Source organism: Dipteris shenzhenensis, chromosome 11 (assembly GCF_047967505.1).
Source record: "Dipteris shenzhenensis isolate YYH24624 ecotype China chromosome 11, Dip_SZ_1.0, whole genome shotgun sequence".
NCBI lineage: Eukaryota > Viridiplantae > Streptophyta > Polypodiopsida > Gleicheniales > Dipteridaceae > Dipteris > Dipteris shenzhenensis.
In genome coordinates, this window is record NC_141606.1 from 36927279 (window position 1) to 36951833 (window position 24555).

The 24555-nt window shown below is 44.4% G+C and overlaps 1 protein-coding gene across 3 annotated transcripts in view; it reads left to right on the top strand.

The window, feature by feature from the left end:
• The first annotated feature begins 13482 nt into the window (after window positions 1-13482).
• Window positions 13483-24555, top strand: part of LOC147896978 (Thioredoxin family protein) — an 85094-nt gene continuing 74021 nt past the window's right edge. Inside the window, exons 1-3 of one of the 3 annotated variants that reach the window (XM_087381418.1) lie at window positions 13483-13874; window positions 13968-14006; window positions 14137-14260. In XM_087381418.1, the coding sequence (XP_087237544.1) occupies window positions 13641-13874; window positions 13968-14006; window positions 14137-14260 (397 nt within the window). In that variant the 5' untranslated portion in view covers window positions 13483-13640. The remainder of the gene's footprint in view (window positions 13875-13967; window positions 14007-14136; window positions 14261-24555) is intronic. The other 2 variants (XM_087381417.1, XM_087381416.1) reach the window with 2 other exon arrangements.

The following is a 24555-nucleotide window of genomic DNA, read 5'->3' on the forward strand; positions in this document are numbered from 1 at the left end:
TCAAAGGGGGTTCAATTCTTCTTTGCATTCGAAACTGATCAAGGACATCTTGCAAAAGTCCAATTTGAATCTCCTTCCCAAGTACTCTTACATGTGTTGGAGCTTTTTCTTTTGTCTTTTCTGCACTCTCTTGCTCTCCTTAGCCTCGAGGCTCTTCTTGCACCTCCTGTTGCTCAAGACTAATAACGGGATGAGACGATGACTCTTCTCGAGTGATAGTAGTCTCAGTTTCTGCAAGTGTCTCCATGTGTGGGTTATTTATATCATTTTGTGGAGTACGAGATGTACACTCCTCACTCACAGAACTTCTTGATGGTCCTGATCTCAATGCATAAGTTTTAGTTCCTTTGAATACATATCACAACCAACAAGGATGAGTTATATATTGCTCACGTCCATCATAGATATGCCAAGGTTATCAGTACCAAAAAGTTTAAGAATTACCTCTTGTAGTTGATTTCTTTCGCCTTGGTGCCATCTTGTCAGGATAAAAATGCTCACTACTATGAAACCTGTATATACAAAATGTTTCAAATCCTTAAGATAGTAGAATATAAAATGCATAAGCATATACAAATGATTCAAATCCTTAAGATAGTGAAATTTGTAACCCTTGATACATTGCAATGCAAACCCTTAAGACAATTGAGATACATATCAATTCCTTGAAAGAAGTTCTCGATACCAATATCTTTAAATGAATGCTAATCCTAATTCAATAATAGGAAGCGGAAAAGCTCCAACTAAACTCATTGTCCCCGAGTAACCCCCATGAAGCGTGTTTCTGTAAAGATCCAGCTCCGTTTTTCCGATCCCGCTACCTTGTCATCTATGCGGGAACACATTAATAAAATGCAGGGCCTCCATCAAGATATACTTCGTTGGGAAAGAGCTCTCCTCAAAAGATATGACTATCACACTTTTGTCTCGTGTGGTCCTGGACAGCCAGTACTCTGCCTTCTACTCCTTTCTAATCATGTCTGGCCGCCTCAACACCATTACCTGGAAGGAGCTTGTATCCACCAGCTAGAGAAATACAAAGAGTGTGTGTTATATAGTAAAAAGCCAGTGTGGCGTTCACAAAAGCATCTCACAGGAGTACCTAGTAGACATGAAGTAGCTGCTATCAGCTTGCTAAACTACATCATGAATTTCTGCAAAAAACCATGTGCATACTTTGTTTGTTACATGCAACAATATGTGATGTTTGCCAAAATTCAATGCCAAGAGAGAGTTTGACAAGCCAAAACAATCATGTCCAGTGTTTTTGAAGGTTCATCTTAAGTCCTCATATTCTTGCTTGTAAGTACGATATCATTCACATTATCGCTCGCAAGTATGATCTCTCATCCGAAATTATCTTTCCTTACTCCTAGTACGTATGATATCATCAGCATAATAAAATAGCACAATCAAATCTTTCCCCTTTTCATAATATACAAATTAGGCTCAATGGGAGTTATCACAAAGCCCTTGGACAAGAAAAACTGGTTTATCTTCTAATACCCTGCACAAGGTGCTTGCTCCAGCCAACAAAGAGCTTGGAAACCTTGTGCTTGTCCAAAAACAACAAAATCTTGGGGCTTCTGCACATAAACCTCCTCCCAAAGATCCCCCTTTTTGCAGCTGTTGAGCAGGCATGTCTATCAAATGGGAGCTCATCCTGAGACTTAGATTCCATGCATCGTCACCACTGCTGCAGAAAGTATGGCCCATCTAGTGCAACAGACCTCATACCCCTCATATTTCAATTTTCCATTGAATTCTAAGTAGATAGAAACTCTAAAGTTAAGCAACCCCAAAAGTTTAAAGAAAGCAATATCCAAAGAATATGAGTAAATAACATCATTAAAATGTAGAAGTACAATACCGCTGCTACTCGCGTGAGCTTCCCTAGAGGATGATCCTCAACTCCCGAGCGAGTTCGCTCAAGGCCTAATATACGTGTGCAAGCACTCACAAAATGTCTAGCATAGTCGTAAGTATGAAAACTGCAAAATAACAAAGCAAAATAGTCGTTAGATAACAAAGCAAGTTTCAGCAACCCCAAACTCCATGAGACCGAAAAAAAGGGGGGGGCTCAGCAGCCCCCCAGAGTCTGCGCTAGCCCCATGAAACCGAAAAAAGCCCATGAAACCGAAAAAAGGGGGGGGCTCAGCAGCCCCCCAGAGTCTGCGCTAGGGGGGGGCTGCTGAGCCCCCCCCTTTTTTCGGTTTCATGGGCTTTTTTCGGTTTCATGGGCTTTCATGGGTTTCAGAACTCTATGAGATCAGAAAAAAGGGGGGGGCTCAGCAGCCCGCAGACTCTGGGGGGCTGCTGAGCCCCCCCCTTTTTTCGGTTTCATGGGCTTTCAGAACTCTATGAGATCAGAAAAAAGGGGGGGGCTGCTGAGCCCCCCCCTTTTTTCGGTTTCATAGAGCTTTCAGACGCGGGGTCTGAAAGCTCTATGAAACCGAAAAAAGGGCGGGGCTCAGCAGCCCCCCAGAGGCTGCGCTAGCGCAGACTCTGGGGGGTGCTAGCGCAGACTCTGGGGGGCTGCTGAGCCCCCCCCTTTTTTCGGTTTCATGGGCTTTCAAACTCTATGAGATCAGAAAAAAGGAGGGGGCTGCTGAGCCCCCCCCTTTTTTCGGTTTCATGGGCTTTCAAACTCTATGAGATCAGAAAAAAGGGGGGGGCTCAGCAGCCCCCCAGAGTCTGCGCTAGCGCAGACTCTGGGGGGCTGCTGAGCGCCCCCTTTTTTCGGTTTCATAGAGCTTTCAGCCCCCTTTTTTCGGTTTCATAGAGCTTTCAGCCCCCTTTTTTCGGTTTCATAGAGCTTTTGAAAGCTCTATGAAACCGAAAAAAGGGGGGGGCTCAGCAGCCCCCCAGAGTCTGCACATAGAGCTTTCAGCCCCCTTTTTTCGGTTTCATAGAGCTTTTGAAAGCTCTATGAAACCGAAAAAAGGGGGGGGCTCAGTAGCCCCCCTCTTTTTTGGGTTTCATGGGCTGAGCCCCCCCCCAGAGTCTGCGCTAGCGCAGACTCTGGGGGGCTGCTGAGCCCCCACTTTTTTCGGTTTCATGGGCTTTCAAACTCTATGAGACCTAACTTCCCCTTCCCTTTCCATCATCATGTTTGTTGACGTATTAATTAAGAGATTTTAGACTGTAAAATTTGTAATGCAAACAACAGGCCCGTCTTCATCCCATCGCTTGGATCAGAAGACGGTGGAAGCTTTGAGAAGTTTGTCTACATTCTAACAGCTACACCCCTATCACCCTTCTAAAACCTTCACAGTCCGAAAAACGAAAGATTTCTTTGCAGCACAAAAGCGGACATAAAATTGCAGTTACAGACTAAAATACCAAATATTGTACCCTTCTCAAGATGCCTCGTTCCGAATCTTCGCTACAATCACTGATGCGTCTTCAAATAACTATTACCCTTTCGCTTTTGAACAATCACATTCACTGTGTCATCAGAAAACATCGTATAGACATTTAACAAAACGCTCTATCACGTAACGACGATCTGACGGTTTCCAATTTCCCTCTACGTCTACGAACTAGCATCTCGACGAACACTTCCTACATGCCGTAGAGACCCTTCGATAGGGGACGAAGGAGGGAGGAGAGTGGAAAGAGGGAGGAGGGAGGAGGGAGCCAAGATAGGGGGACGAAGGAGGGAGGAGGGAGCCAAGATAGGGAACGAAGGAGGGAGGAGAGTGGAAAGAGGGAGGAGATAGGAGGATAGGTGGAAGGAGATAGGAGAGAGCCGAGAGTGGAAAGAGGGAGGAGAGAGCCGAGAGTGGAAGGAGGGAGGAAAGAGCCGAGAGAGGGGACGAAGGAGGGAGGAGAGAGGTCGACCTTATCCCGTGGTGCTTGCGTATTATACTCATCGTATCACTGAATTGCCCTTCATCGTTAAATTGATTTGGGTACCTTGGTTCGCAATCACCTACATTTTCTACTCATCATAGACTCGGTTAATCGGGCCGTATTCAACAGGATATTTTATTTAAGTTAGAGGGGAAGATCAGTGCAAAGCAAGAACCAAATGGCGGAGTTGATCTACCGAAATTACTATCATCCTAGGTGAGAGACCCATTCGACAATGCAATTAGTTTCTTTGTTCTCTGTGTGGCTTGAAGCTATCAATGATGAAACAAAACGGTGGCTCATCCCTCGATACCATCGCAAGCAAGGATGTCTCCAAAGCGTCATCAGTGTGCGATCGGCCAGCGTGCATCGATGATGTACCCACTGTCTTCCTGCTAGATAGCCCACGTTGTTTTGAATGCTAGATAGCCCACGTTGTTTTGAAGGAGTCTCTCCTTCATCTCTCTCCAATCATTAATCATCCCTATAATAGCATGTGGCTTTTAAGGCTTAAGATTGTGGCATCCTGGCATAATCCAAGTTTGTGAAAGAATCTCGGCCGCCACCTTTCTCACCATCATTCCAGCTCAATGGGTTGTAATGACGGCCACATGGCTACTTCTCATTGTGGTGTCAGGGCATCATCGACATTGGAATTAGCTCAAACACCACCTGTTTCACAATCCTCTAGCCATTCTCTATCCATTTTCAATATTTGCACTCTGCTTTCTCGTGACCACGCATCCTGATACTACTCTCTTGTCATTTTCTCCTCTTCATTCTCTCCCACCATTACTTTCTAAGTCTCTTTGGTTGCCTTGTAGCTTTGCATCACACTGCATTTCTCTCTTTCATCCCTTCTTATTTTCATGATCCATGTTGGGTTATCATCCCTCTGCTCTCAATGCCATGTTGGATTACCATCCCTTTGCTCTCAAGATTGTCTGTATTCTCTGACCTCCTCTAATAACCACTTTCTCTAAGCTCCCTCTGTCTTTGGTACCTTAGTAGCCCCCCTCTTTTTTGGGTTTCATGGGCTGAGCCCCCCCCCAGAGTCTGCGCTAGCGCAGACTCTGGGGGGCTGCTGAGCCCCCACTTTTTTCGGTTTCATGGGCTTTCAAACTCTATGAGACCTAACTTCCCCTTCCCTTTCCATCATCATGTTTGTTGACGTATTAATTAAGAGATTTTAGACTGTAAAATTTGTAATGCAAACAACAGGCCCGTCTTCATCCCATCGCTTGGATCAGAAGACGGTGGAAGCTTTGAGAAGTTTGTCTACATTCTAACAGCTACACCCCTATCACCCTTCTAAAACCTTCACAGTCCGAAAAACGAAAGATTTCTTTGCAACACAAAAGCGGACATAAAATTGCAGTTACAGACTAAAATACCAAATATTGTACCCTTCTCAAGATGCCTCGTTCCGAATCTTCGCTACAATCACTGATGCGTCTTCAAATAACTATTACCCTTTCGCTTTTGAACAATCACATTCACTGTGTCATCAGAAAACATCGTATAGACATTTAACAAAACGCTCTATCACGTAACGACGATCTGACGGTTTCCAATTTCCCTCTACGTCTACGAACTAGCATCTCGACGAACACTTCCTACATGCCGTAGAGACCCTTCGATAGGGGACGAAGGAGGGAGGAGAGTGGAAAGAGGGAGGAGGGAGGAGGGAGCCAAGATAGGGGGACGAAGGAGGGAGGAGGGAGCCAAGATAGGGAACGAAGGAGGGAGGAGAGTGGAAAGAGGGAGGAGATAGGAGGATAGGTGGAAGGAGATAGGAGAGAGCCGAGAGTGGAAAGAGGGAGGAGAGAGCCGAGAGTGGAAGGAGGGAGGAAAGAGCCGAGAGAGGGGACGAAGGAGGGAGGAGAGAGGTCGACCTTATCCCGTGGTGCTTGCGTATTATACTCATCGTATCACTGAATTGCCCTTCATCGTTAAATTGATTTGGGTACCTTGGTTCGCAATCACCTACATTTTCTACTCATCATAGACTCGGTTAATCGGGCCGTATTCAACAGGATATTTTATTTAAGTTAGAGGGGAAGATCAGTGCAAAGCAAGAACCAAATGGCGGAGTTGATCTACCGAAATTACTATCATCCTAGGTGAGAGACCCATTCGACAATGCAATTAGTTTCTTTGTTCTCTGTGTGGCTTGAAGCTATCAATGATGAAACAAAACGGTGGCTCATCCCTCGATACCATCGCAAGCAAGGATGTCTCCAAAGCGTCATCAGTGTGCGATCGGCCAGCGTGCATCGATGATGTACCCACTGTCTTCCTGCTAGATAGCCCACGTTGTTTTGAATGCTAGATAGCCCACGTTGTTTTGAAGGAGTCTCTCCTTCATCTCTCTCCAATCATTAATCATCCCTATAATAGCATGTGGCTTTTAAGGCTTAAGATTGTGGCATCCTGGCATAATCCAAGTTTGTGAAAGAATCTCGGCCGCCACCTTTCTCACCATCATTCCAGCTCAATGGGTTGTAATGACGGCCACATGGCTACTTCTCATTGTGGTGTCAGGGCATCATCGACATTGGAATTAGCTCAAACACCACCTGTTTCACAATCCTCTAGCCATTCTCTATCCATTTTCAATATTTGCACTCTGCTTTCTCGTGACCACGCATCCTGATACTACTCTCTTGTCATTTTCTCCTCTTCATTCTCTCCCACCATTACTTTCTAAGTCTCTTTGGTTGCCTTGTAGCTTTGCATCACACTGCATTTCTCTCTTTCATCCCTTCTTATTTTCATGATCCATGTTGGGTTATCATCCCTCTGCTCTCAATGCCATGTTGGATTACCATCCCTTTGCTCTCAAGATTGTCTGTATTCTCTGACCTCCTCTAATAACCACTTTCTCTAAGCTCCCTCTGTCTTTGGTACCTTTTGTTGTGTCATCCAAAATGGCTACAGAAGAGGCTTCTATTGAATGGCTTATTGAAGGAGTGAATCTATCACACTCTATCCCGCTCAAGGATGGAAGAAGGATTGTTAGTAAACATTTCCTTCAAAGCCTTCTTCCCCATACGCACAAGCTCATCTGCCTTAAGGCAGTCATTGAAGGTGAAGCAACAATGAAGGTAAAGTTTTCATCTGAGTGGGATATTGATGGTTAAGAGCATTGCGTACTGGATGCCTCCTTGACAAAAAGGTATGCTCTCATCCACAATACAATCATGGCAGCAAGTACTATCAGTGATCTTGAAGAGCCTGGTTCATCATCACGTTGTGTTGCTAGTAGAGTTTACTCTGAAGAGTTTGGCAAAGAAGGAAAGAAAACCTCTCAACCATCTCCTTACGTGGATCTTGAAGAGTTAAATCCCATTGAGAAGCCTGGTATGTACCACAATTCTTATAAGTCGAGGACTGATGTTGACATTGAGATGATGCAGACTTCACACATTGACCTTGAAGGCTCAAATGAGGACCATTCAAAAGATGAATGTCAGATTAGCAAAAGCATCATACCTTGGATCATGGAGAACAAGCAAGCCAATATACTCAAAACGCGGATTGCAAATATAAAGCAAAGGAAGCAAGTCACTGAATTACCAAGGGTATATAATGGAAGTATGCCATTGGAATTTCCTCCAACTTTTGGAAACATCAATGGCATGAATGGCATGGAGCAAAAATTTGATGGCCACATATGGACTAAACCATCAACCACCAACATGGCTATCTCATGTACAGTAAGGCTTAGCTACTGTGTTGGCTCATTAGAATGCCATAGAATTACTTGCCCTTATTTTGCAAACAATAAGAAGTTTAACACATCCTTTTTTAGAGGCTACCTACAAAAGAAGATTGCTCTTGGACTCTTGACTGAAGAGGAGAGGAACAAGATTGTTTGTCACTATTGTCGTAAGCCTTCTTATTGCATTGATACTTGTAATTGCATAGTATATTATGTAATGCCATTTGATGAAACAATGACTAGATTGATGGTCCATGTTGGTGAACATCAGCACCCCGTACAGCCTGGAACATCTAAGGCAATGATAGAGAAAACAAAGAAGCTTGTTGCAGATTTTTGAAGGTGGATAAAAATGCTGGACCACGCAAAGCTCAAATGAGTGTTGCCAAGGAGCTCTTGAATTCATCATTGATGAGAGGAGACAATAATGAAGGGGCAAGTGTGGGAGATCTAGAGTTGACCAACTTTCTTGAGCAATTGGTACCACTAGTTGAGAATCAACGGTATGTTTGTTTGTAGCTAAGTGATTTTTAATTTACTTAACTTTAGAATGGTATAAAGACCTTCTAAATAGTTGACTTCTGATGTTACAGGTTCAAACGGATTGTTGCACAAGAGAAGAAGGCAAGGTTACCTGTTGGGGAAGGTTATGACAGCCTTCTTTTACTAAAGAAAAGGTCTATGTATTCATTCTTCCATGGAAGTCGTTTTCCAGGGCAAGGCTTGCTAGATGAAAAATGTTTTGTTTTTAAAATGTCAACCAATGGTCCAGCATCTGGTGTGGATCTTGTTAATCGCATGAGAAGAGGAGGAAATGGTGATTTGAGGAATTCATGGGTACAATTTGATCACACCCATCGAGTGATTAGGTATAACTTCCCTCCATCCTTATGTATCCATGTTGCTATCATCAAGAGAGTTGTGGTATAATATTTAATAATGTTGGCTTTGTCTACCAGTGTGCAAGAATTAATGACCATCGCCACATGTGAGATGAAAGATGAAGATGCTGCAAGCCAAATCCTATTTTGGGAGATGTTGAATGCCACAATGAAAGAATGTGGGTATCCCCCTGCAGATTTTCATGGTTTCATGTCTGATGAAGCTGGAGCAAATTGGATAGCTATGAGAACTATTTTCAATGGGGGTCCAAACAACATAATTGTTGGGAGAGAGCGCTCATGTCTCTTCCATTGGGAACAAAGCTTGCATAAGCACACAAGGAAATTCATCAAAGAGGATATGAGGAACGAGCATATCACCATGTGTGAGAATTGGAGATTATGTAAGACAAAGCAAGAAGCTACCAACCAAGCAAAGCTCATTCAGAAGTGGTGGCATGCAGGACACGTCCGTGTGGCCGACATTTCTTCAATGGACATATGGTTTAGTTGGTGGGATGTGCGGATCGCCCATTGGGGGAATCTCATGAGCGCGGTATGTATTTTGTAGATAAATGTAGTAAGCTAAATAAATGTAATAAGCCAATCTAATTACCTCCCTTTTTACCACAGGTAACAAAGAGTTCCTTGGAGGAGGCACACACTCCAAGGTCAAATCTAGCTGAAAGCATGCATGGTAGTTGGCTAGCAGGAGAAGGGTTTAAGACAAAGATACAATTATATGATTGTTGCGTCTCGGACATGGCAAATGCCCTATTACAAAGTGCCAAACAATATGCATATATGATTGGAAGGCATGTTGGGGATGGTCCTAACTTGGAAGCCTTGATGCAAAGAGTGGCCTCAAGGAGTACACCTTCACCAGCACAAGTTGCACAAATGGTGCATGAAACAGTTGCAGGGACACCAATGTATGAAGAACCAAGACCATTACATGGGGATAAGGTAACAGTCCAAAGAAAGAGAAGCAAGTCATCAAGTATACATTTAGAAAACACCTCACACAAGCCAGGGTATGTGATGGAGACCAGAGATCGTAAGCAAAGAGGGCGGCCGAGAAAAATTAGGTTCGAGACAGAAGGTGGAGATTGGCATTCAATAGAACCGCAAGGTAATACCCAACCAGTGGATGTTGAGGCTTCCACAATGGAGCAAGGTGGAGTTCAAGGGGAGTCTACAAAAACATCATGGGAAAAACATGGCAATGTAGGGGAAGCTGAAGGAGCTCAGAATGAGACCATGCCCACAAGAGAACAAGCCCCAACGGCTCCACCTATGAGACAAGGAGGCCTTCCTAGTGGCCTCTCTATTGTTGAGGTGCCTATCCACCGTACCTTTTGGGCAATTCGAAGGACCTCCAAAAACTCTAAAGTGAAGTGTCTTGGATTCATAGATGGAAAGGTTAAGTGTAATCGATATATACAAAGCAGTTCACAAGGAGTGGTGGCACCCTGTTTCTACTCTGAACGGCGGCATCCAGGGGTAGGAGGACCAAAAGCACAATGGATGTGGTTTTGTAATGATGATATAACTCATACATGGCACCTAGATCATAATATCATGCATGTTCCTGAACGTCCATCTGTGTGGAAGGTGGATGTGGAAACAAACATCACAAGTGAGGAGATAGGCAATCTCATCAAGGCTGGTTTTAGACTGCAAATAGTGGATCAACCCCATGTAAATTGGAGGACACCAAATGTACCTCAAGGATCAGCACCGATGCCAACTAATTTTTGTGATGCACATGGAGGGTCGGCATCCATACCAAGGAATTTAGCTCAACACACATTGGTAAGAACCACAAAATGGAGGCATGGCATATCTAAGGAGGCTGCAAAAAGAATAGCTAGTGCTCAATCTATGCACGCTGTTGTCATGGGAGAAATGACAGTGGAGCTTCTTCATCATAGTATTTTCCATTTGAGAACAACAGGGTCTGACAAGGCTCGGATGTCTTACGATGTGCACATCAAGACTGAACCCATGTGTACATGTCCAGATTTTCAAAAAAGAGAGTTGGGTCAAAAACCTTACCTGGCATGCAAACATATCTATTACATCTTCATCCGTGTATTGGGATTGGATCCAAATCAACACATGCTTATTCATCAACCAACCCTTTCCACTATGGATGTTTCATTAGTGCTTAGTCGACCTAGGATCAATCCATAGACCTGAATGCAAAATATAAACTTGGTTGGTGTTATGATAGCCCACTTTTTGATGTGACACTTTTTTTTGCTCAAAATTTGTTGTGTTGAGTCAACACAATGTTCTTAATGTGGAACATTTTACTAATTGCTTTGGCCTTTTCAAATAATAGAACTACATGAAAATTGGCATATGCTTACTTGAAGTTTCATTAAACCTTTGTTGCCTTAGCAACAATCCATAGACTTGAATGCATAATACATATTTGCTGGTATTGTGATGGCTCATTTTTATATATGATATCATTTATTACTGACTTGCAATATAAATTACTTTTATTAATAGCTTTGTCTTTTTTAGTCCATAGAATTGCTAATTGCTTTGGTATTTCCTAGGATAAATCCATAGATACAGGATAAGTAATTACTTTGTTATTTTTTGATTAGTAGGTCTTTTTTTATGGGACTCTAAAAAAGCTCACAAACTTTGATAAATTTCCAAAAAAGCTCGCATTAAAAAGCTCACAATAAAATTTTCCCCGACTGAAAGGGGTCGGTTTCTAATCGTCCACGTACCTTTCTGCACTACTTCCATTGCCATTTTTGCCTTTTGAAAGATAGAGACGATATATCCGTTTCGGAGGAAACAAATACTCCTGATGTTTAAACCTTTTTGCGACTAGAAGTTCCTAATCCATCCCTCAAGAAACATCGTAGGAGGGTGTGGACCATGGATAAACCCAACTACCGCACAAGAGCAAAGCCATTTTGTCATTTCATTTAGCATTCTATTGTGAACCTTTACTGTTGGAAGCTTACCTTTGAAAGAGCTTCCATCTGCGCTAGCGAGCTTTTCCAGTACTGTGCTGGAGGGATCACCGAAGATACGTTTGGCCCGTGGGGAGAGCCATTCCCACGTTGTTTGCTTTGCGGCTTGCGGCGCTTTGAAGAGGCTTCGACCTCCGCCTTGAACAGCTCCAGCATAGGAGTTTCTCTGCACGTCCTACATGGGTGCCCCTGCTTGCGTCTGTTGCACTGGATTTTGTCTTGCTCCATTGGTTTGTCTATCTTGTTTTGGCACTGAAAAAACAACACTTTTAGACTTTTCTAATGTTTTCTTTCTTGAAGGCGATAGGCAGTTGTTGGAGGCAGTTTTGAGCGAACTCAGTATTTCTCTGAAAGTAGCACCGCCGGCGTGCTGTATATCACAGTCCTCCACATGGAATGTGAAGCCCGATTTCGTACCATCTTTAGCATTCTCTTTGGTTTGCTCGAGATCTTGCATGATGAGATCTATTTTACTGTTGTCCTCACGATTCAATGTTGGCAATTCTAGCCCAATAGGGTACAGGGGGATACTTTGGTAGAGTGAGCTCCCACCCTATCTTTGCCGCCGTCATTGGTCTTGTCGTCACCATCGCTAAGAATTGCCCTATCCCTACCGCCATCGCTAGAGAACGCATCACTCTTTGAAGAAACTCAAATTTTTACATAAATCTTTTCTCTTCCCCTAATTACTTAATTTATTCTTTATTTCTTTAAGTTTTCCTTATTTATTTCTTGTGATTTCTTTAAATTTATTCTTTATTTCTTTAAATCGGTTTGCAACCCCTCCCTCCCTCAAAAACCCATTTCCAACCCTTTTATTAAAACTACAATGCCCCCCCCTCGCCCCCGTGCTCCCCCTCTCCCCTTCCCCTCCCCCCCCCCTTCCCCCCTATTTCAAAAACCCAATTCCAACCCCTCCTCCTGAATTTTTGCTTACCTTATTCTTTACCCCACCTTGCCCTTCATTTAAAATTTTAATTACAATTTTTTTCATTTCTCTTCCTCTATCTCTATTTCCTTCTCCCTCTAACCCTCCTTAAGGCTACTAATTATTTAAAACTTCCCCCCTCCTTCCCCTTAATTTCCTACAATCTCCTCCTCTATTTCTTTGTTGTCCTAACCTATTGCCCTTACAATTTTATCCCCCCCCCCGCCATCCCTCCTCATTTCTTTCCTTCCCTCCTCACCCTTAATTTCTTTTCCTTTCTAATTTAACCCTTTCTTACTAATACTCTAAGCGCCCACTTCTTCCATTCTTCACCCCCCATTTCTTTCCCGATAACAAGGGAGGGGTGTTTATGACACCTGTCTTCCCAACCAAGGTTTAAGTGGGATCTCACCACGTTTTTCTTGTTGGATGGTGGCAGGTAGGCAGATTCCCCTCTTCAATAAAAATGATGTTGCCAACGACTTATCAAAGCTCGCCTTTTCACATTTCATTTTTTCCTAAAAAAATGTTCACCCTCTAGTGATGCTACTTCATTCATAGTCGATTTTCTATTTATTTTAAAGTTTGTCATTAAACATTTCTCATTCCTTCTTTAAATTGTCTTCTCTTCACTATGGAAAGGGGTGTTGTAATGTCTTCTACACACACACACACACACACACACATTACTTGCCCGAACCTGCAGTAGTAGATGAACCTAGGAAGCTTGGTACAAACTTTGGTTGTGGTGCGAAGCTTGGCATTGCTAGATTGACCTTGGAATAGCCTGAGATTGGCTCGTTTACCTTGTGGCCGCCACTTGGCTGCCCACCCCGTAGCATGAAGTGGCATTCCTACGTTGGTTGCCCACTCCCTTGGCCTGAAGTGGCATCCACTTAGGAAGGAATAGAAAAGCACGGAGTCCTGTCTCTAATGGGCTGCGTGCCGACTATAATTCCGTGGCTCTCCGATTGGTTAGTTTGGCCGCTTAGAGACTGGGGCCATTAGTCTCTTAACAAAATCTGAAGCGTGAGGCACTTACATCCACGAGGAATTTGATGGAGAACTCTTCCCCTGCACCTTATGTATTCGCCGCCGCCACCTAAGTGTGGACTCTCTGTATCAAACGTAACTTAGAGAGCGGAGAAGATATGAGGACCGTGGGGGACCCAAGCATGGAGGACCCAGGCATGGGGGAGTTGGGTATATATCTGAACAAGACAATGAGATTGAACGGCTAAGGAGTGAAGATGTATCTTGTGTGCCTTCCGCCAAGTCCTTGCACAAATGCAGTTTTACCCACGTCAATACTCTCGAGCAAACATCAAGCCAATCCTCGGAGATGGCGACTCTTCTATCCCTGTTTTGCAAACTTGGGCGAAAGAGGTGAGGCTCTGGAGGGCAACGACTTAGCAGGGACCTCTGCTGCAGGACAGAAGGGGAGCGTCCTCTCTTTTCTTTGCCCTCTGCTCAAATTGGTTGGGGTACGTACCAATCCCTGGATGGATTTTTGTGAAGGAGTATAGTTTGTCTTTATGGCCTGTCCTAAAAGAATCATGCGTTATGGCCTTGTGAAGGGAAGTGATCCGTCTGCGCCTCGCAATGCTTTACTGGAGGTAGTAATAATTTCTTTTTGCATCTCGTGTAATGATCCATTTTAAGTGGTTTGTGTGGAGGATAGAGTAGCTGCGTGCTGTAATGGCAAGTCTTCCTATTCTTTATTTGTTCAACTGTGGGAAATGATAGACAGCAACATCCGGAGCGTCCACCTTAGCTAGGCTTCCGTGGGGCTCGAGGGTGCTGCCAGAATTCAGAGAAATTGCAAGAAACAGAGGCCAGCCATTACGAGCTCTGCAGCTATATGAGTTCGGTAAATATGCATTTGTATTTTTTTAAAAATAAGCTCATTGATAGAGAAATGATGTCTGTCTGCTGCTTGGATCACCGTCAAACTCTATAAGCGAAGAACTTCTTTAAAAGAGAACAAGAAAAGATAACAAATGTACGTCAAACAAAGGACTCCACAATTAGCAGCTTAAGAAAAGAGTCGTTATGAAAACTGCCACCACGGGTAAGCGAAAGCGTTAAACTACGTACTACCTTTCAGCGGATGAGTTTGAAGGAAACATATGTGGTATCGATATATATAGAGGGTTTTTTTACTTCGTAGCAGCAATGCGAAGGAGACAAATGACTCAAAGAGAAAAGAAAGAAAAGAACGTCCGCGGGAGGCCTCGCGGGCCTGTGGGACAAAGTGCACAGAAAGGAAACCTCATACAAGCCTCAAGGGCCTGGAGCAAAGGGCACGCTAGGGCCCTTGCTGAGTACTAATCTATGCTAGCAAAATCATAAGAGACCAATTGTCAACTGAATCAAATCAACCTATCAAGTACAAACTGAATCAGGAGCTGGGACTTAGAAGCCAAAGCCTGACACATTGATGGCTCTTTGGTGAGCTGTGAAGATATCTCGTATCTGCGTTTGTCAGGTTGTCTCACGCTGTGGTGGGAGACGTGGTCTCCTCGATCTCTGAACTCTTTGGACTATGTCTAGAGTGACCCCTCGTCTTTGTCGGTTCCCCCTAAGGAATGCTGTGATAGGTCGGACCTCAATAGAATATGTTTTGGGCACTCTCTGTCTCGCGCGTGGTCTCTGCATCCCTCTCTTGGCAGCACCGCGTCAGCTCTCTCTGCTGATCCAGGCTGCCCTCGTGTCAGTCAGCTCATCCTCCTCCACTCCACTATCTTGGGGCTGACTCAAATGTGTAGAAGTCTGTGATGCGTCGTTGTGCCCGGTCAGCCTCTATGTATTGTCGTTTATCCCTCGTGCTGCTCTCTGATCTGTCGCAGTAGTGTCTCCCAGTGCTGACGCATCTCCATCAGATAAAGCCCAATGTAGACCTGGTCATGAAATGGATCAGTCGTGATAGTGGACCGAAGCCACTCTCCTCCAGGTAGAGACAGTGGTAGTGCCCCCAAATCTCACAGTAGGCTAGGCAAACACAAAGAAAGTGCTCCTATGTCTCAACCACCCCTAGCATACATAGCATGTAGATCCGCTACTCTCTGGGTATACTTGTGGCTCTCCTTGCCTCAATCCTCAACTGATGGGACGAAACCCGCATCTGTCCAATGGCAATCCTCAGCCCATGTGAGACTCCTCTGTCCTCGAGATACTGGGGTTTGATGATGAATCCCTCCTTTGATACTCTCCGGAAGTGGTCGCGGTAGAACTAGGTCTTGGTGGGGAGCTCCTGGTCCTCCCCCCAAGTCCAAGATGTATGGAACTGGAGGAGATCTAACCGTATGATACGGTTGATCTCATCTCGAGGGATTGACTCAGGAGACGCGTCCATGCTATATTGAAAGGGGGGGAGCCTGTCCATTTGGACACAGTGTCTGGCAAGCTATGTGGATATGCATGTATACCATGTGTCAGCACCGTCCTTTGCTAGTCGTCTAGATGACTCCAGGGCCAGCCTCAGAAGTCTCCAATAAGGTAAGTCCCAAACTCTGTGGAAAGATGGCATCAACCTAAAGGGGTGTCATGGCGAACTCTGCGTGCACTATCTCATGTGGGACTGAGGGCTTGCACCGGAGCATCCCAGACCCCATAATCACCTGTAACCTCTCAAATTTCCTCTAGTTTGTCCTTGGGAGATCGAATCCCCAGAAGGGTGCAGCATACATGGTAGTCGGTCGCACTAGCGTATTGAAAAGCCAGCCCTTCATTGGTGGTCTAGGAAACGCACTTGGAAGCCTTGTCGCTCTAGTCAAGCCAAACTATGCCCCCGTGTGAGTCGTGCGTGGGCTGCATGGGTCATCGTGAAGATGGGTCCTGTGAAAATTGCTCCCAAATAGGCGTAGGACTGCACTATCTCCACTGGCTCGCCACGATAGGTAAAGCTAAGTCGGCGGAGCATTGCGCGTGAGGTGTTGAAGACCATAACCCTGGTCTTCCCAAGGTTGACTGTCAGGTCTCTCTCTCTGTCGAACACCTCTAAGCCTCTAGATGTCTCTGCAATCCTTCCGCTGAGGATGATATAAGAACTATGTCATTAACACATAGCAATATCTGTATCATGAGGTCGCCCAATAATGATCCCTCGCTCCCTAGGCGATCTATGAAGGATGTGATCTCATCGATATAAAGTCCGAAGAGAGTCGGTGGGAGGGGGCAACCATGCTTCACCGCAATCGTGCTCTCGACCCAATCCGATAGACCACCTGGGGCACATACTATGACTGTCTCATATAGGATCATCACACCCCAGATCAACGTCTCTGGAATCTACATCTCTTGCACTCTCTGGATTATGTGGGATTGTGGGACAGTGTCGAAGGCCTTCCGAAAGTCTACGAAGCATGTGTAGACTTTCTGGTGTCTGGATCTCGCCTCCTCAATGATAGCCCTTAGGGTGAAGATGTGATCTAGAGTAGAGTGCTGCCTCCCGCCTGCCCTAGTGCCCGCTGCCCTCGTGCCTCTATATGACTACTGATCTCTCTCTCTAGTATCGATCCATAAATCTTGGCCAGTTTGTGTGGCTGATCATGAGGGTGCGATAGTTCCCAGTATCTATGGGGTCTCTTTTTTTGTGTATCTGTACAATAGTGGTGGTGCTCCAAGTTGGTGGGAAGTCGTGGCATACCTAATGGTTGAACATCTATTCAAGAACCAAGGCTAAGACCTCCTGCCCATGTGCGAAATGCTTAGTCCGTAAGCCCTCATGATCCTGTGCTTTCCGGTACGAAGTGCAGTCCGCACATTTTATGTAGTGAATAGGTGACAGGTAGTGGGCCTGGGCATAGAGGACTATGAGCATGCATATGTGTGCCAAACTTCTGGATCTGTGATAAGAATAGGAGGCTTCCCCTCTGATAGAAGCCCCCATCCAATGGTAGGGTCTCCTCCTTTGAATGATCTGGTCACCTCATCCATCTTGTGTTGAGGAAAGCCCGCCTCTTACGTCGTGTCAATCGTTGGGAGATCGGCTGTGCCTCTGCTGATGTCAGATGGCCTAGGGCTCGCTCATGTGTGAGGTAAGCTCTCGTCTCTTTGCACTCATCATCATACCAAGGGTTTTGGGGCATCTTCGCGGTTGGGTCATGTGCGGATCGAGTCGTGGGGAAACATTTGATGGTGGCGTCTTGTACCACTGAGGCGAGGGTGTCCGAGGCATGGGCGAGATCTCCATCATCTCCAAGTAGTGAGACCGGAAGCTCCTGGGCTAAATGGCTAACATAGACGGGGTCAAAATGGATCTAGACCCGAGTGGATGTGGGATGGGTGATTGGCATAATAGTAGATAAACGAAAGGCTAGGTATGAGTGACAAGCCCCGAGTGGGGGGAGGGGGGGGGGACACAAATGCTAAGGGACCCACTAGGTAGTCCACTGTGCTTGTTCCCCCACACTGTGGGACACAAGTGAGCCCGCTAGATGATGACCATCTCTGGAGACCATTATATATTATCAGATCATGAACTGCCCTCAACTCAAGTAGGTCTCGCTCATACCCTGTCACCTGTGCTGCTTCTGTTGAGTGTCTCACTATCTCAAGCTCTGCTGCATCTAGCTTCGGCACTATGAGAGAATTAGATGCAAAATCCAGTAGGCCTACCTGTCTATCCCTTATACGTGCATTGAAGTCACCCAGAAGAAGGATATCACCCTACCTGGAGAACTCTATGATGTCATCATATATCGTCTCATATGGGCTGTGTCCCTCTGTAGTGACCTTGTGTGCTTACGATGATGTATCTAGGGGGAAATAGCACACCGCAATGAAGATTAATCATGTATCTGGTGGCTGGATTCGTACCCACATGTGTCGAGCGTGCTCTTCTCTCCGTACCACAGATATGAGTGGTCTCATGTGTGATCTGAAAAGGACAGCCACCCCCTCTGACCCGCTGTGACGCCAAAATTTGATATTTTTAACTTGGCATTGATATTGTTTTTCTCTATGTTTGATAAGGGTTTGAGTATCAAGTGATATCCTAGTGGCTCTCACTTATTTCTATTTTCTATGATATTGTATGGGATTGAGAGGATGAGTGGAATGGCTCATTGTAAATACCATAGGTATGAATTATAAATACCTTGGTATGGGGTGAGAGTTATTTGTGTATGGGATATTATGAGTTTTTTAGAAGATAGAAAGGGTGAGTCATATAAAGAGGTGGGCTCATGTCCATGTGTTCCAATAATATAAGAGAGGCCACATGCCAAGCGTGTGGAAGGCATGTGGAGGAGTATGAAGTCAAGAGGAATCCTTCTAGAACTCGTATGTGGAATAAGGAGGATGTGGACATGTGGAAAAGAGGGTCCCTATGGGCTCCATGTGAGGAGACTCTTGACTTCCTCAATATTTTAAGAGTCTTGAGCATCTTTTGATGGGACACATGGCAAGAGTAGCCAAAAAGGACATGGATGGTGACATACGTGCTTACGTGATTGATGGGGAAAGGAATCTACAGGCAGCAATTGTAAATGGGTGAAGGAGGGTAACAAAGTCTCTATAAAAGGAGCCCTCCTCTCCCTTGTTCAGCAGAGTCTCTTCCACCATTAGGCCTTATGTTGCTGTAGTTCTAGTCTCCCCAAGCCTCTTCCATGAGCCTTCTCTTCCTCTTGTAGATATTCTCTTATGTAGACTCTTGAGTCCTTCTCTCTCTAGTTTATTCTCTCTCTATGAGTAGTCTTGGAGCTTCCGCTCCCTCTTGTATGTATGAAACCTCTTCTTCTCCCTTGTGTTTGTAGTGTTGAGGTGGATTCTCACTCTATTTGTAATGAAGGTCACTTCAGGTTCTCTCTCTCTTGAGTGTCTCTTCCCTTTTCTTTCTTTCAAAGCCTTAAAAGTTCTTTCTATTCGGCTGCTCACTGTGCACACATGGTCCATTTGTTTCCCGAGCCACTATGCAAACTTCTTCCCCTCTTCTAGGCGAAATCTATGAGGGGTGGATCGTTGATGAAGGTGGAGTCTTGAGGGAGCATCCTGCTTAGGCGAAATTAGCCTGGGTGGAGGGTAGTTTTCATGACAGTTTGACCCCCTGTTAGTGTTTTGCTCATAACTTTCTGCTCGATGGTCCGATTGTAATGAAATTTATATCAGCGCGAAGCTCTCTTCAAGGCGCATGTTCCTATGTAATCAGATCTTGAATCAGATACTACTGCAAAAAGTTATGAGTCTCTGTGTTTGACAGTCTGTTTTCATGACAGTTTTTACCCCCTTCCAGTAAACTGTCCATATCTCTTCAACCGTCTGTCTGTTTTCAATGAAACTTATATCAGCGCGAAGCCCATCTCAAGGCGCATCTCTTTGTGTACTTGAATCTTTGATATCATATCTCTACTGAAAGTTATAGGCCTCTGTGTCTAATGACAGTTTGTAGAGTGTTTTGAGCTAAGTATAAAGGTGTCTATGAAGGAGGTGCAATGTTTCCTCGGAATCTACCCATCCGACCTAATCAGCCCCTTCAAACTCCTCGATATATATCAGTTCATGTCATGTTGAGCCGCAAGATCTTCTTTCAACAATGTATCGCTCTTCTCTTTGGTGCAGACCGGCTTGCTGAGATTATGGCCTCTGCTGATCCTTTCCTTCTCCCTATGCTTGACTACAACATCACTTGGGATGTTACCATCTTCATTCTCATCTAAGGGAGGAAAGTATGGTGTGGTATCTTGGCATAAAAGCTTCTTTCTAATGTCTCATTCTCAATGATAAGTATCTTTGGCAGTCAGTTCGAATGCTGCAGGAAGTGAAGAGGTGCGTGAAGTTTATTACCCCCAACTTCATGTCACATCTTTTGGTGGAGACGCCGGGTACGTTTGGTATTGGATTCATCCCACCTTACTGAACGGTCTCGAGTGTACTTGATTACATGTTATGCCTAGTATAGGCATGTGTTTTCTGATGTGATAAAGAAGATGCCTGGAAGAACTCCGTTAGAAGAGATTGCAGCCCGTTTAAGAGAACTTGAAGATTGTGAAGGTGATGCTCAAGCTATTCGCACAGTCACCATTATCATATCCTTTATGTTTGCACTGTTGAATATGTTGGTGAATCGACAACGCCGGCAGCAGGCACAATGATAAATTGGGGATCGATCCATGCACTGGCAGCTTGGTGTGAAGAAGAGTTGAGTCTTTGGGTAGTTTTCGACTATAACAGTGGAGTGGTGATTCTTAATGCTTTCGACTTCTTTTGCTATGCAAATGATGAAGATTACAATATCTTGAAGCTTTTATGTGCACTTTCTATTGTGAGAAGGGTGATTCTAGAATGCATGTATACACAATGTTTTCATGGTGCTGGTTGGTCACTTATTTTTGAAGATTTTGTTGAGGATCACATTGTGGAGGGTTTTCAACAAGTGGTTATGCATAATCAGTTGGTCTTGGTATACTAAGGCTCTGTGGGATCTTGTTCGGATCTTGTTTGGGATATTATTTGGATCTTGGTGTTTCCTTTTTGTGTTTCATCATGGTGAAGATTCCAGTGTTTCGAGGAACCCAAGGGGAGGACCCGGAGTCTTATCTTCGGGATTTTGTTCGAGGATGCCGGCTTTCTGGATGGTCCATGAAGGATCGGGCGGAGATTTTGCCTGATTTTCTTGAAGGTGTAGCCTTGAGTTGGCATGAGACCTTGCCGGACTCTACCAAGGAGGACTGGGACCAAGTGGTGGCAGCAATGAAGCAGAGATTTGGGGCAGTGGAGTCGCGAAATGCTTTGATGTTGCAGTTGGACCGGTTCTGTCAAGGAGAGGGTGAGTTGGTCTCTGCGTTGGCAATCCGATATGAAACTTTATGGACAAAGTATGAAAGGGCAGCTTTGCGAGCTGTGGCATCGGCATCATCGGCCCCTTAAAGTCTCTCAAGGATGGAGCACTTAAAGATGAGCAAATTTGTTATGGCTTTGGAGCCTCGTCTTCGTTCAAAGGTAATGAGTAAAGATCCAACAACATACGTGGAGGCGCTTCGCATTGCGACCAAGAAAGAAGCTTCTCTAAAGATCTAATCCTCTTTTGTGTCTTCAACAGCTTCAACTTCTAAGGTGGAGGTAATGGTCACTCCTCAGGTACCAAAGTCCTTTGAGTTAGATCATAATATCTCCCAATTGATGGCAGAGTTTGCTGATTTGAAATTGCATTTGGTTAATGCACGACAACCTAGAGCACCAAAGAGTGAAGATAGGCCTCGAGATAGGAGTGGGGTCACTTGCTATGAATGTAATGAAAAAGGTCACTATCGCCCCGAGTGTCCTAGATTGAGAAAGAAAGAAGAAAAACAAGTATCCTTGTTAGAAGCTTCTTCAGGGGATGAGGAAAGAGAGGTAATGATGGCTAAACGGGGGCGTGGTAAACCAAAAGAAGAAGAAGAAAGCAAGGAAGAAGTAGATGAGGAACATCAGGAAGAGGAACACCGTAGTAAGAAAAAGAAGGCATCTAGAAGGAGAATTAGCCAGTCAGACTTTCCTTTAGGACAAGGAATTGGAAGCTATGACTTGTTGTCTGACCTTAAAGAAAAGGAAGCTCATATCACCTTTGGTCAATTACTTGCTTTGTCTCCAAAACTACGGAAGGAATGAGGAAAACTAGCAAGCACAAGGGTGTCAAAGAAGAAAAAGAAGAAAAGTGCCAATCCTGTTGTTCAAAAGGTAGATATAGATGTTGGTGATGATGTATCTGTGGTTGATGTGATCATTGATGGTCAAGTGATTTCTAATGTGTACATTGATGGAGGTGCATCGATTAATGTCATGAGTGAGAAAACCATGATTGATGCTGATTTAAAATACTCTAGTACTACCTCTCCTTATCGCATCAAATTGGCTGACAACACTAGGGTTAAGACCTTGGGAGTTGTGAAGAATCTAGAAGTGGATGTATGTGGAATTTCTGTGCCGACTACTTTTCAGGTGATCCCTACCAAGCCAGATGCACGTGCCTATCCATTGATTTTGGGAAGGCCTTGGCTACGCAAGGTGAAGGCTGTTCAAAAGTGGGATACTGGAGAATTGATTTTGCAGGGAAATGATAAGAAGGTGTGCTACAACATCAGAAGCCGCAAGAAGGAAGTTGTCAAGGAGTCGTCTTCAACATCAGAGAGTTCAAGCTCTGACTTAACCGATGAAGAAGAAGAGACAGGGTGTAGCTCCGAGGAGTCCAACTCAGAGGGTGAGGTGGAAGGAGTGGCCTTTGGTCTTTGTCTTGGTGCTGATCGGGATGAGTCAGGAAGGAACAAGGTGGTGGTGCAAGAAGATCCTATAGAGACACTTCATGTGGAGGATGTGGAGCACACTAAACGACGCCAACGCAATGAAGAGCTTCTTGGTGATTCTCTATCAGGTAGTGAGAAGCTCCAGTACTTGGATATGCTAGATGATTTTCCATGTCTCTTTGCAACAAGCTATTCACAGGTTCGACCAGTCTCTCTTGTGGAGCACAAGATTGAGTTGAAGCCAGAAAGCAAGCCAGTTGTGCAACGCTTAAGGCGATTGGGGGTGATCCAAGCTGAGGCACTAAAGAAAGAGGTAACACAATTACTTGAGGCAGGATCCATCTTTCATGTTGATGATTCAGAATGGATATCTCCTGTAGTTGTCACAACAAAGAAAGGAAATAAGTGGCGAGTCTGTGTGGACTTTCGTCCTTTGAATGCATGCACTAAGAGGGATCATTTTCCTTTGCCATTCCAAGATGAAATACTAGACCAAGTAGCAGGGCATGAGATGTATTTTGTATGTGATGGGTATTCTGGATACTTTCAAATTCGTATTCGGGAGGAAGATCAAAAGAAAACATCATTCGTCACACCTTGGGGAGTTTTTGCTTACAGAGTGATGCCTTTTGGGTTGACCAATGCACCAGCTACTTTTCAAAGGTTCATGAGTCAAGTCCTGGAGCCTTACTTGGGAAAGTTCATACGGGTGTTTTTGGATGATTTTTGCATTTATTCTCGGCGCATAGATCACATGGAAAAGTTAAAGATGGCCTTAGCTAGGATTGATGAAGCAAAAGGGTGTCTAAATCCTAGCAAGTGTCATTTGGCTCAAACAAAAGTAGTCTTGTTGGGGCATATTGTGTCTCAAGAAGGCTTGCAAATGGATCCTGACAAGGTTCAAGCAATCATGGCATTGCCAAGTCCTGAGAGTATCACTGGTGTTCGCAGAATTCTAGGAAAGAGTAAGTATTATCAACGCTTTTGTGATGATTTCACAGAGATAGTGCATCCCATGAACTTGTTGACAAGAAAAGGAGTTTCTTTCCAATGGGGTGTGGAGCAACAAGAGTCTTTCCAACTACTTAAGGAGGCCATGAGTAAGGGCCCAATATTGAAGCCCCCTGATTGGTCTCAAGACTTTTATGTAAATCCAAGTGTATCTTTGCATTCAGTTGGTGCTGTATTGCTACAAAAAGGAGAGGCAGGTAGAATGCAACCCATCTATTATGCCAGCTGACAACTTACAGATGTGGAGACAAGGTATGAAGAAATGGAGCAGCAAGCTCTCTCTTTGGTGTTTTCAGTCAGAAAGTTTCGCTCCTATTTATTACCTCGACCATTTTTCTTCCTTACCTCTCAGTCTGTATTAGCATATCTAGTTCGCAAGCCTAATCCTGGGGGGAGATTTGTAAAATGGTTGTCAGAGCTTCAAGAGTTCTCTTTCTCTTTTGTCACTGAAAATACCACTAGGTCCACTATGGCAGATTTGCTCACAGGGCGGGAGGATCTAGGAGAAGAAAAGAAATGTAAGGAGAACATTAAAGATGAAAGGGATACACCATCAACAGCTTTTGTTTTGTATTTTGATGGGGCTTTTAGTCCTTCATGCCAACAAGGAGCCGGGGGGATAGTCTTGATGAATCCTGAAGGTCAAGAGGTATGGGCAAGAGGACAAGAGCTTCCAGGTATCACAACTAACAATGCAGCTGAGTATAATGCTTTGATTCTTGGTTTGGAGGGTTGTCTTCAAAGTCAAGTTAAAGAATTGGAAGTAAGAGGAGATTCTCAGCTTATTATAAAGCAAATGCAAGGGCATTACCAGACAAGAAGTCCTCATTTGAAGGAGCTTAATCAAAAGGCTATGGCACTATGTAGTCAGTTTGATTTTTGCAAGTTTGTTCATATAAACAGAAAAGAAAATCAAAGGGCAGATGAGTTAGCT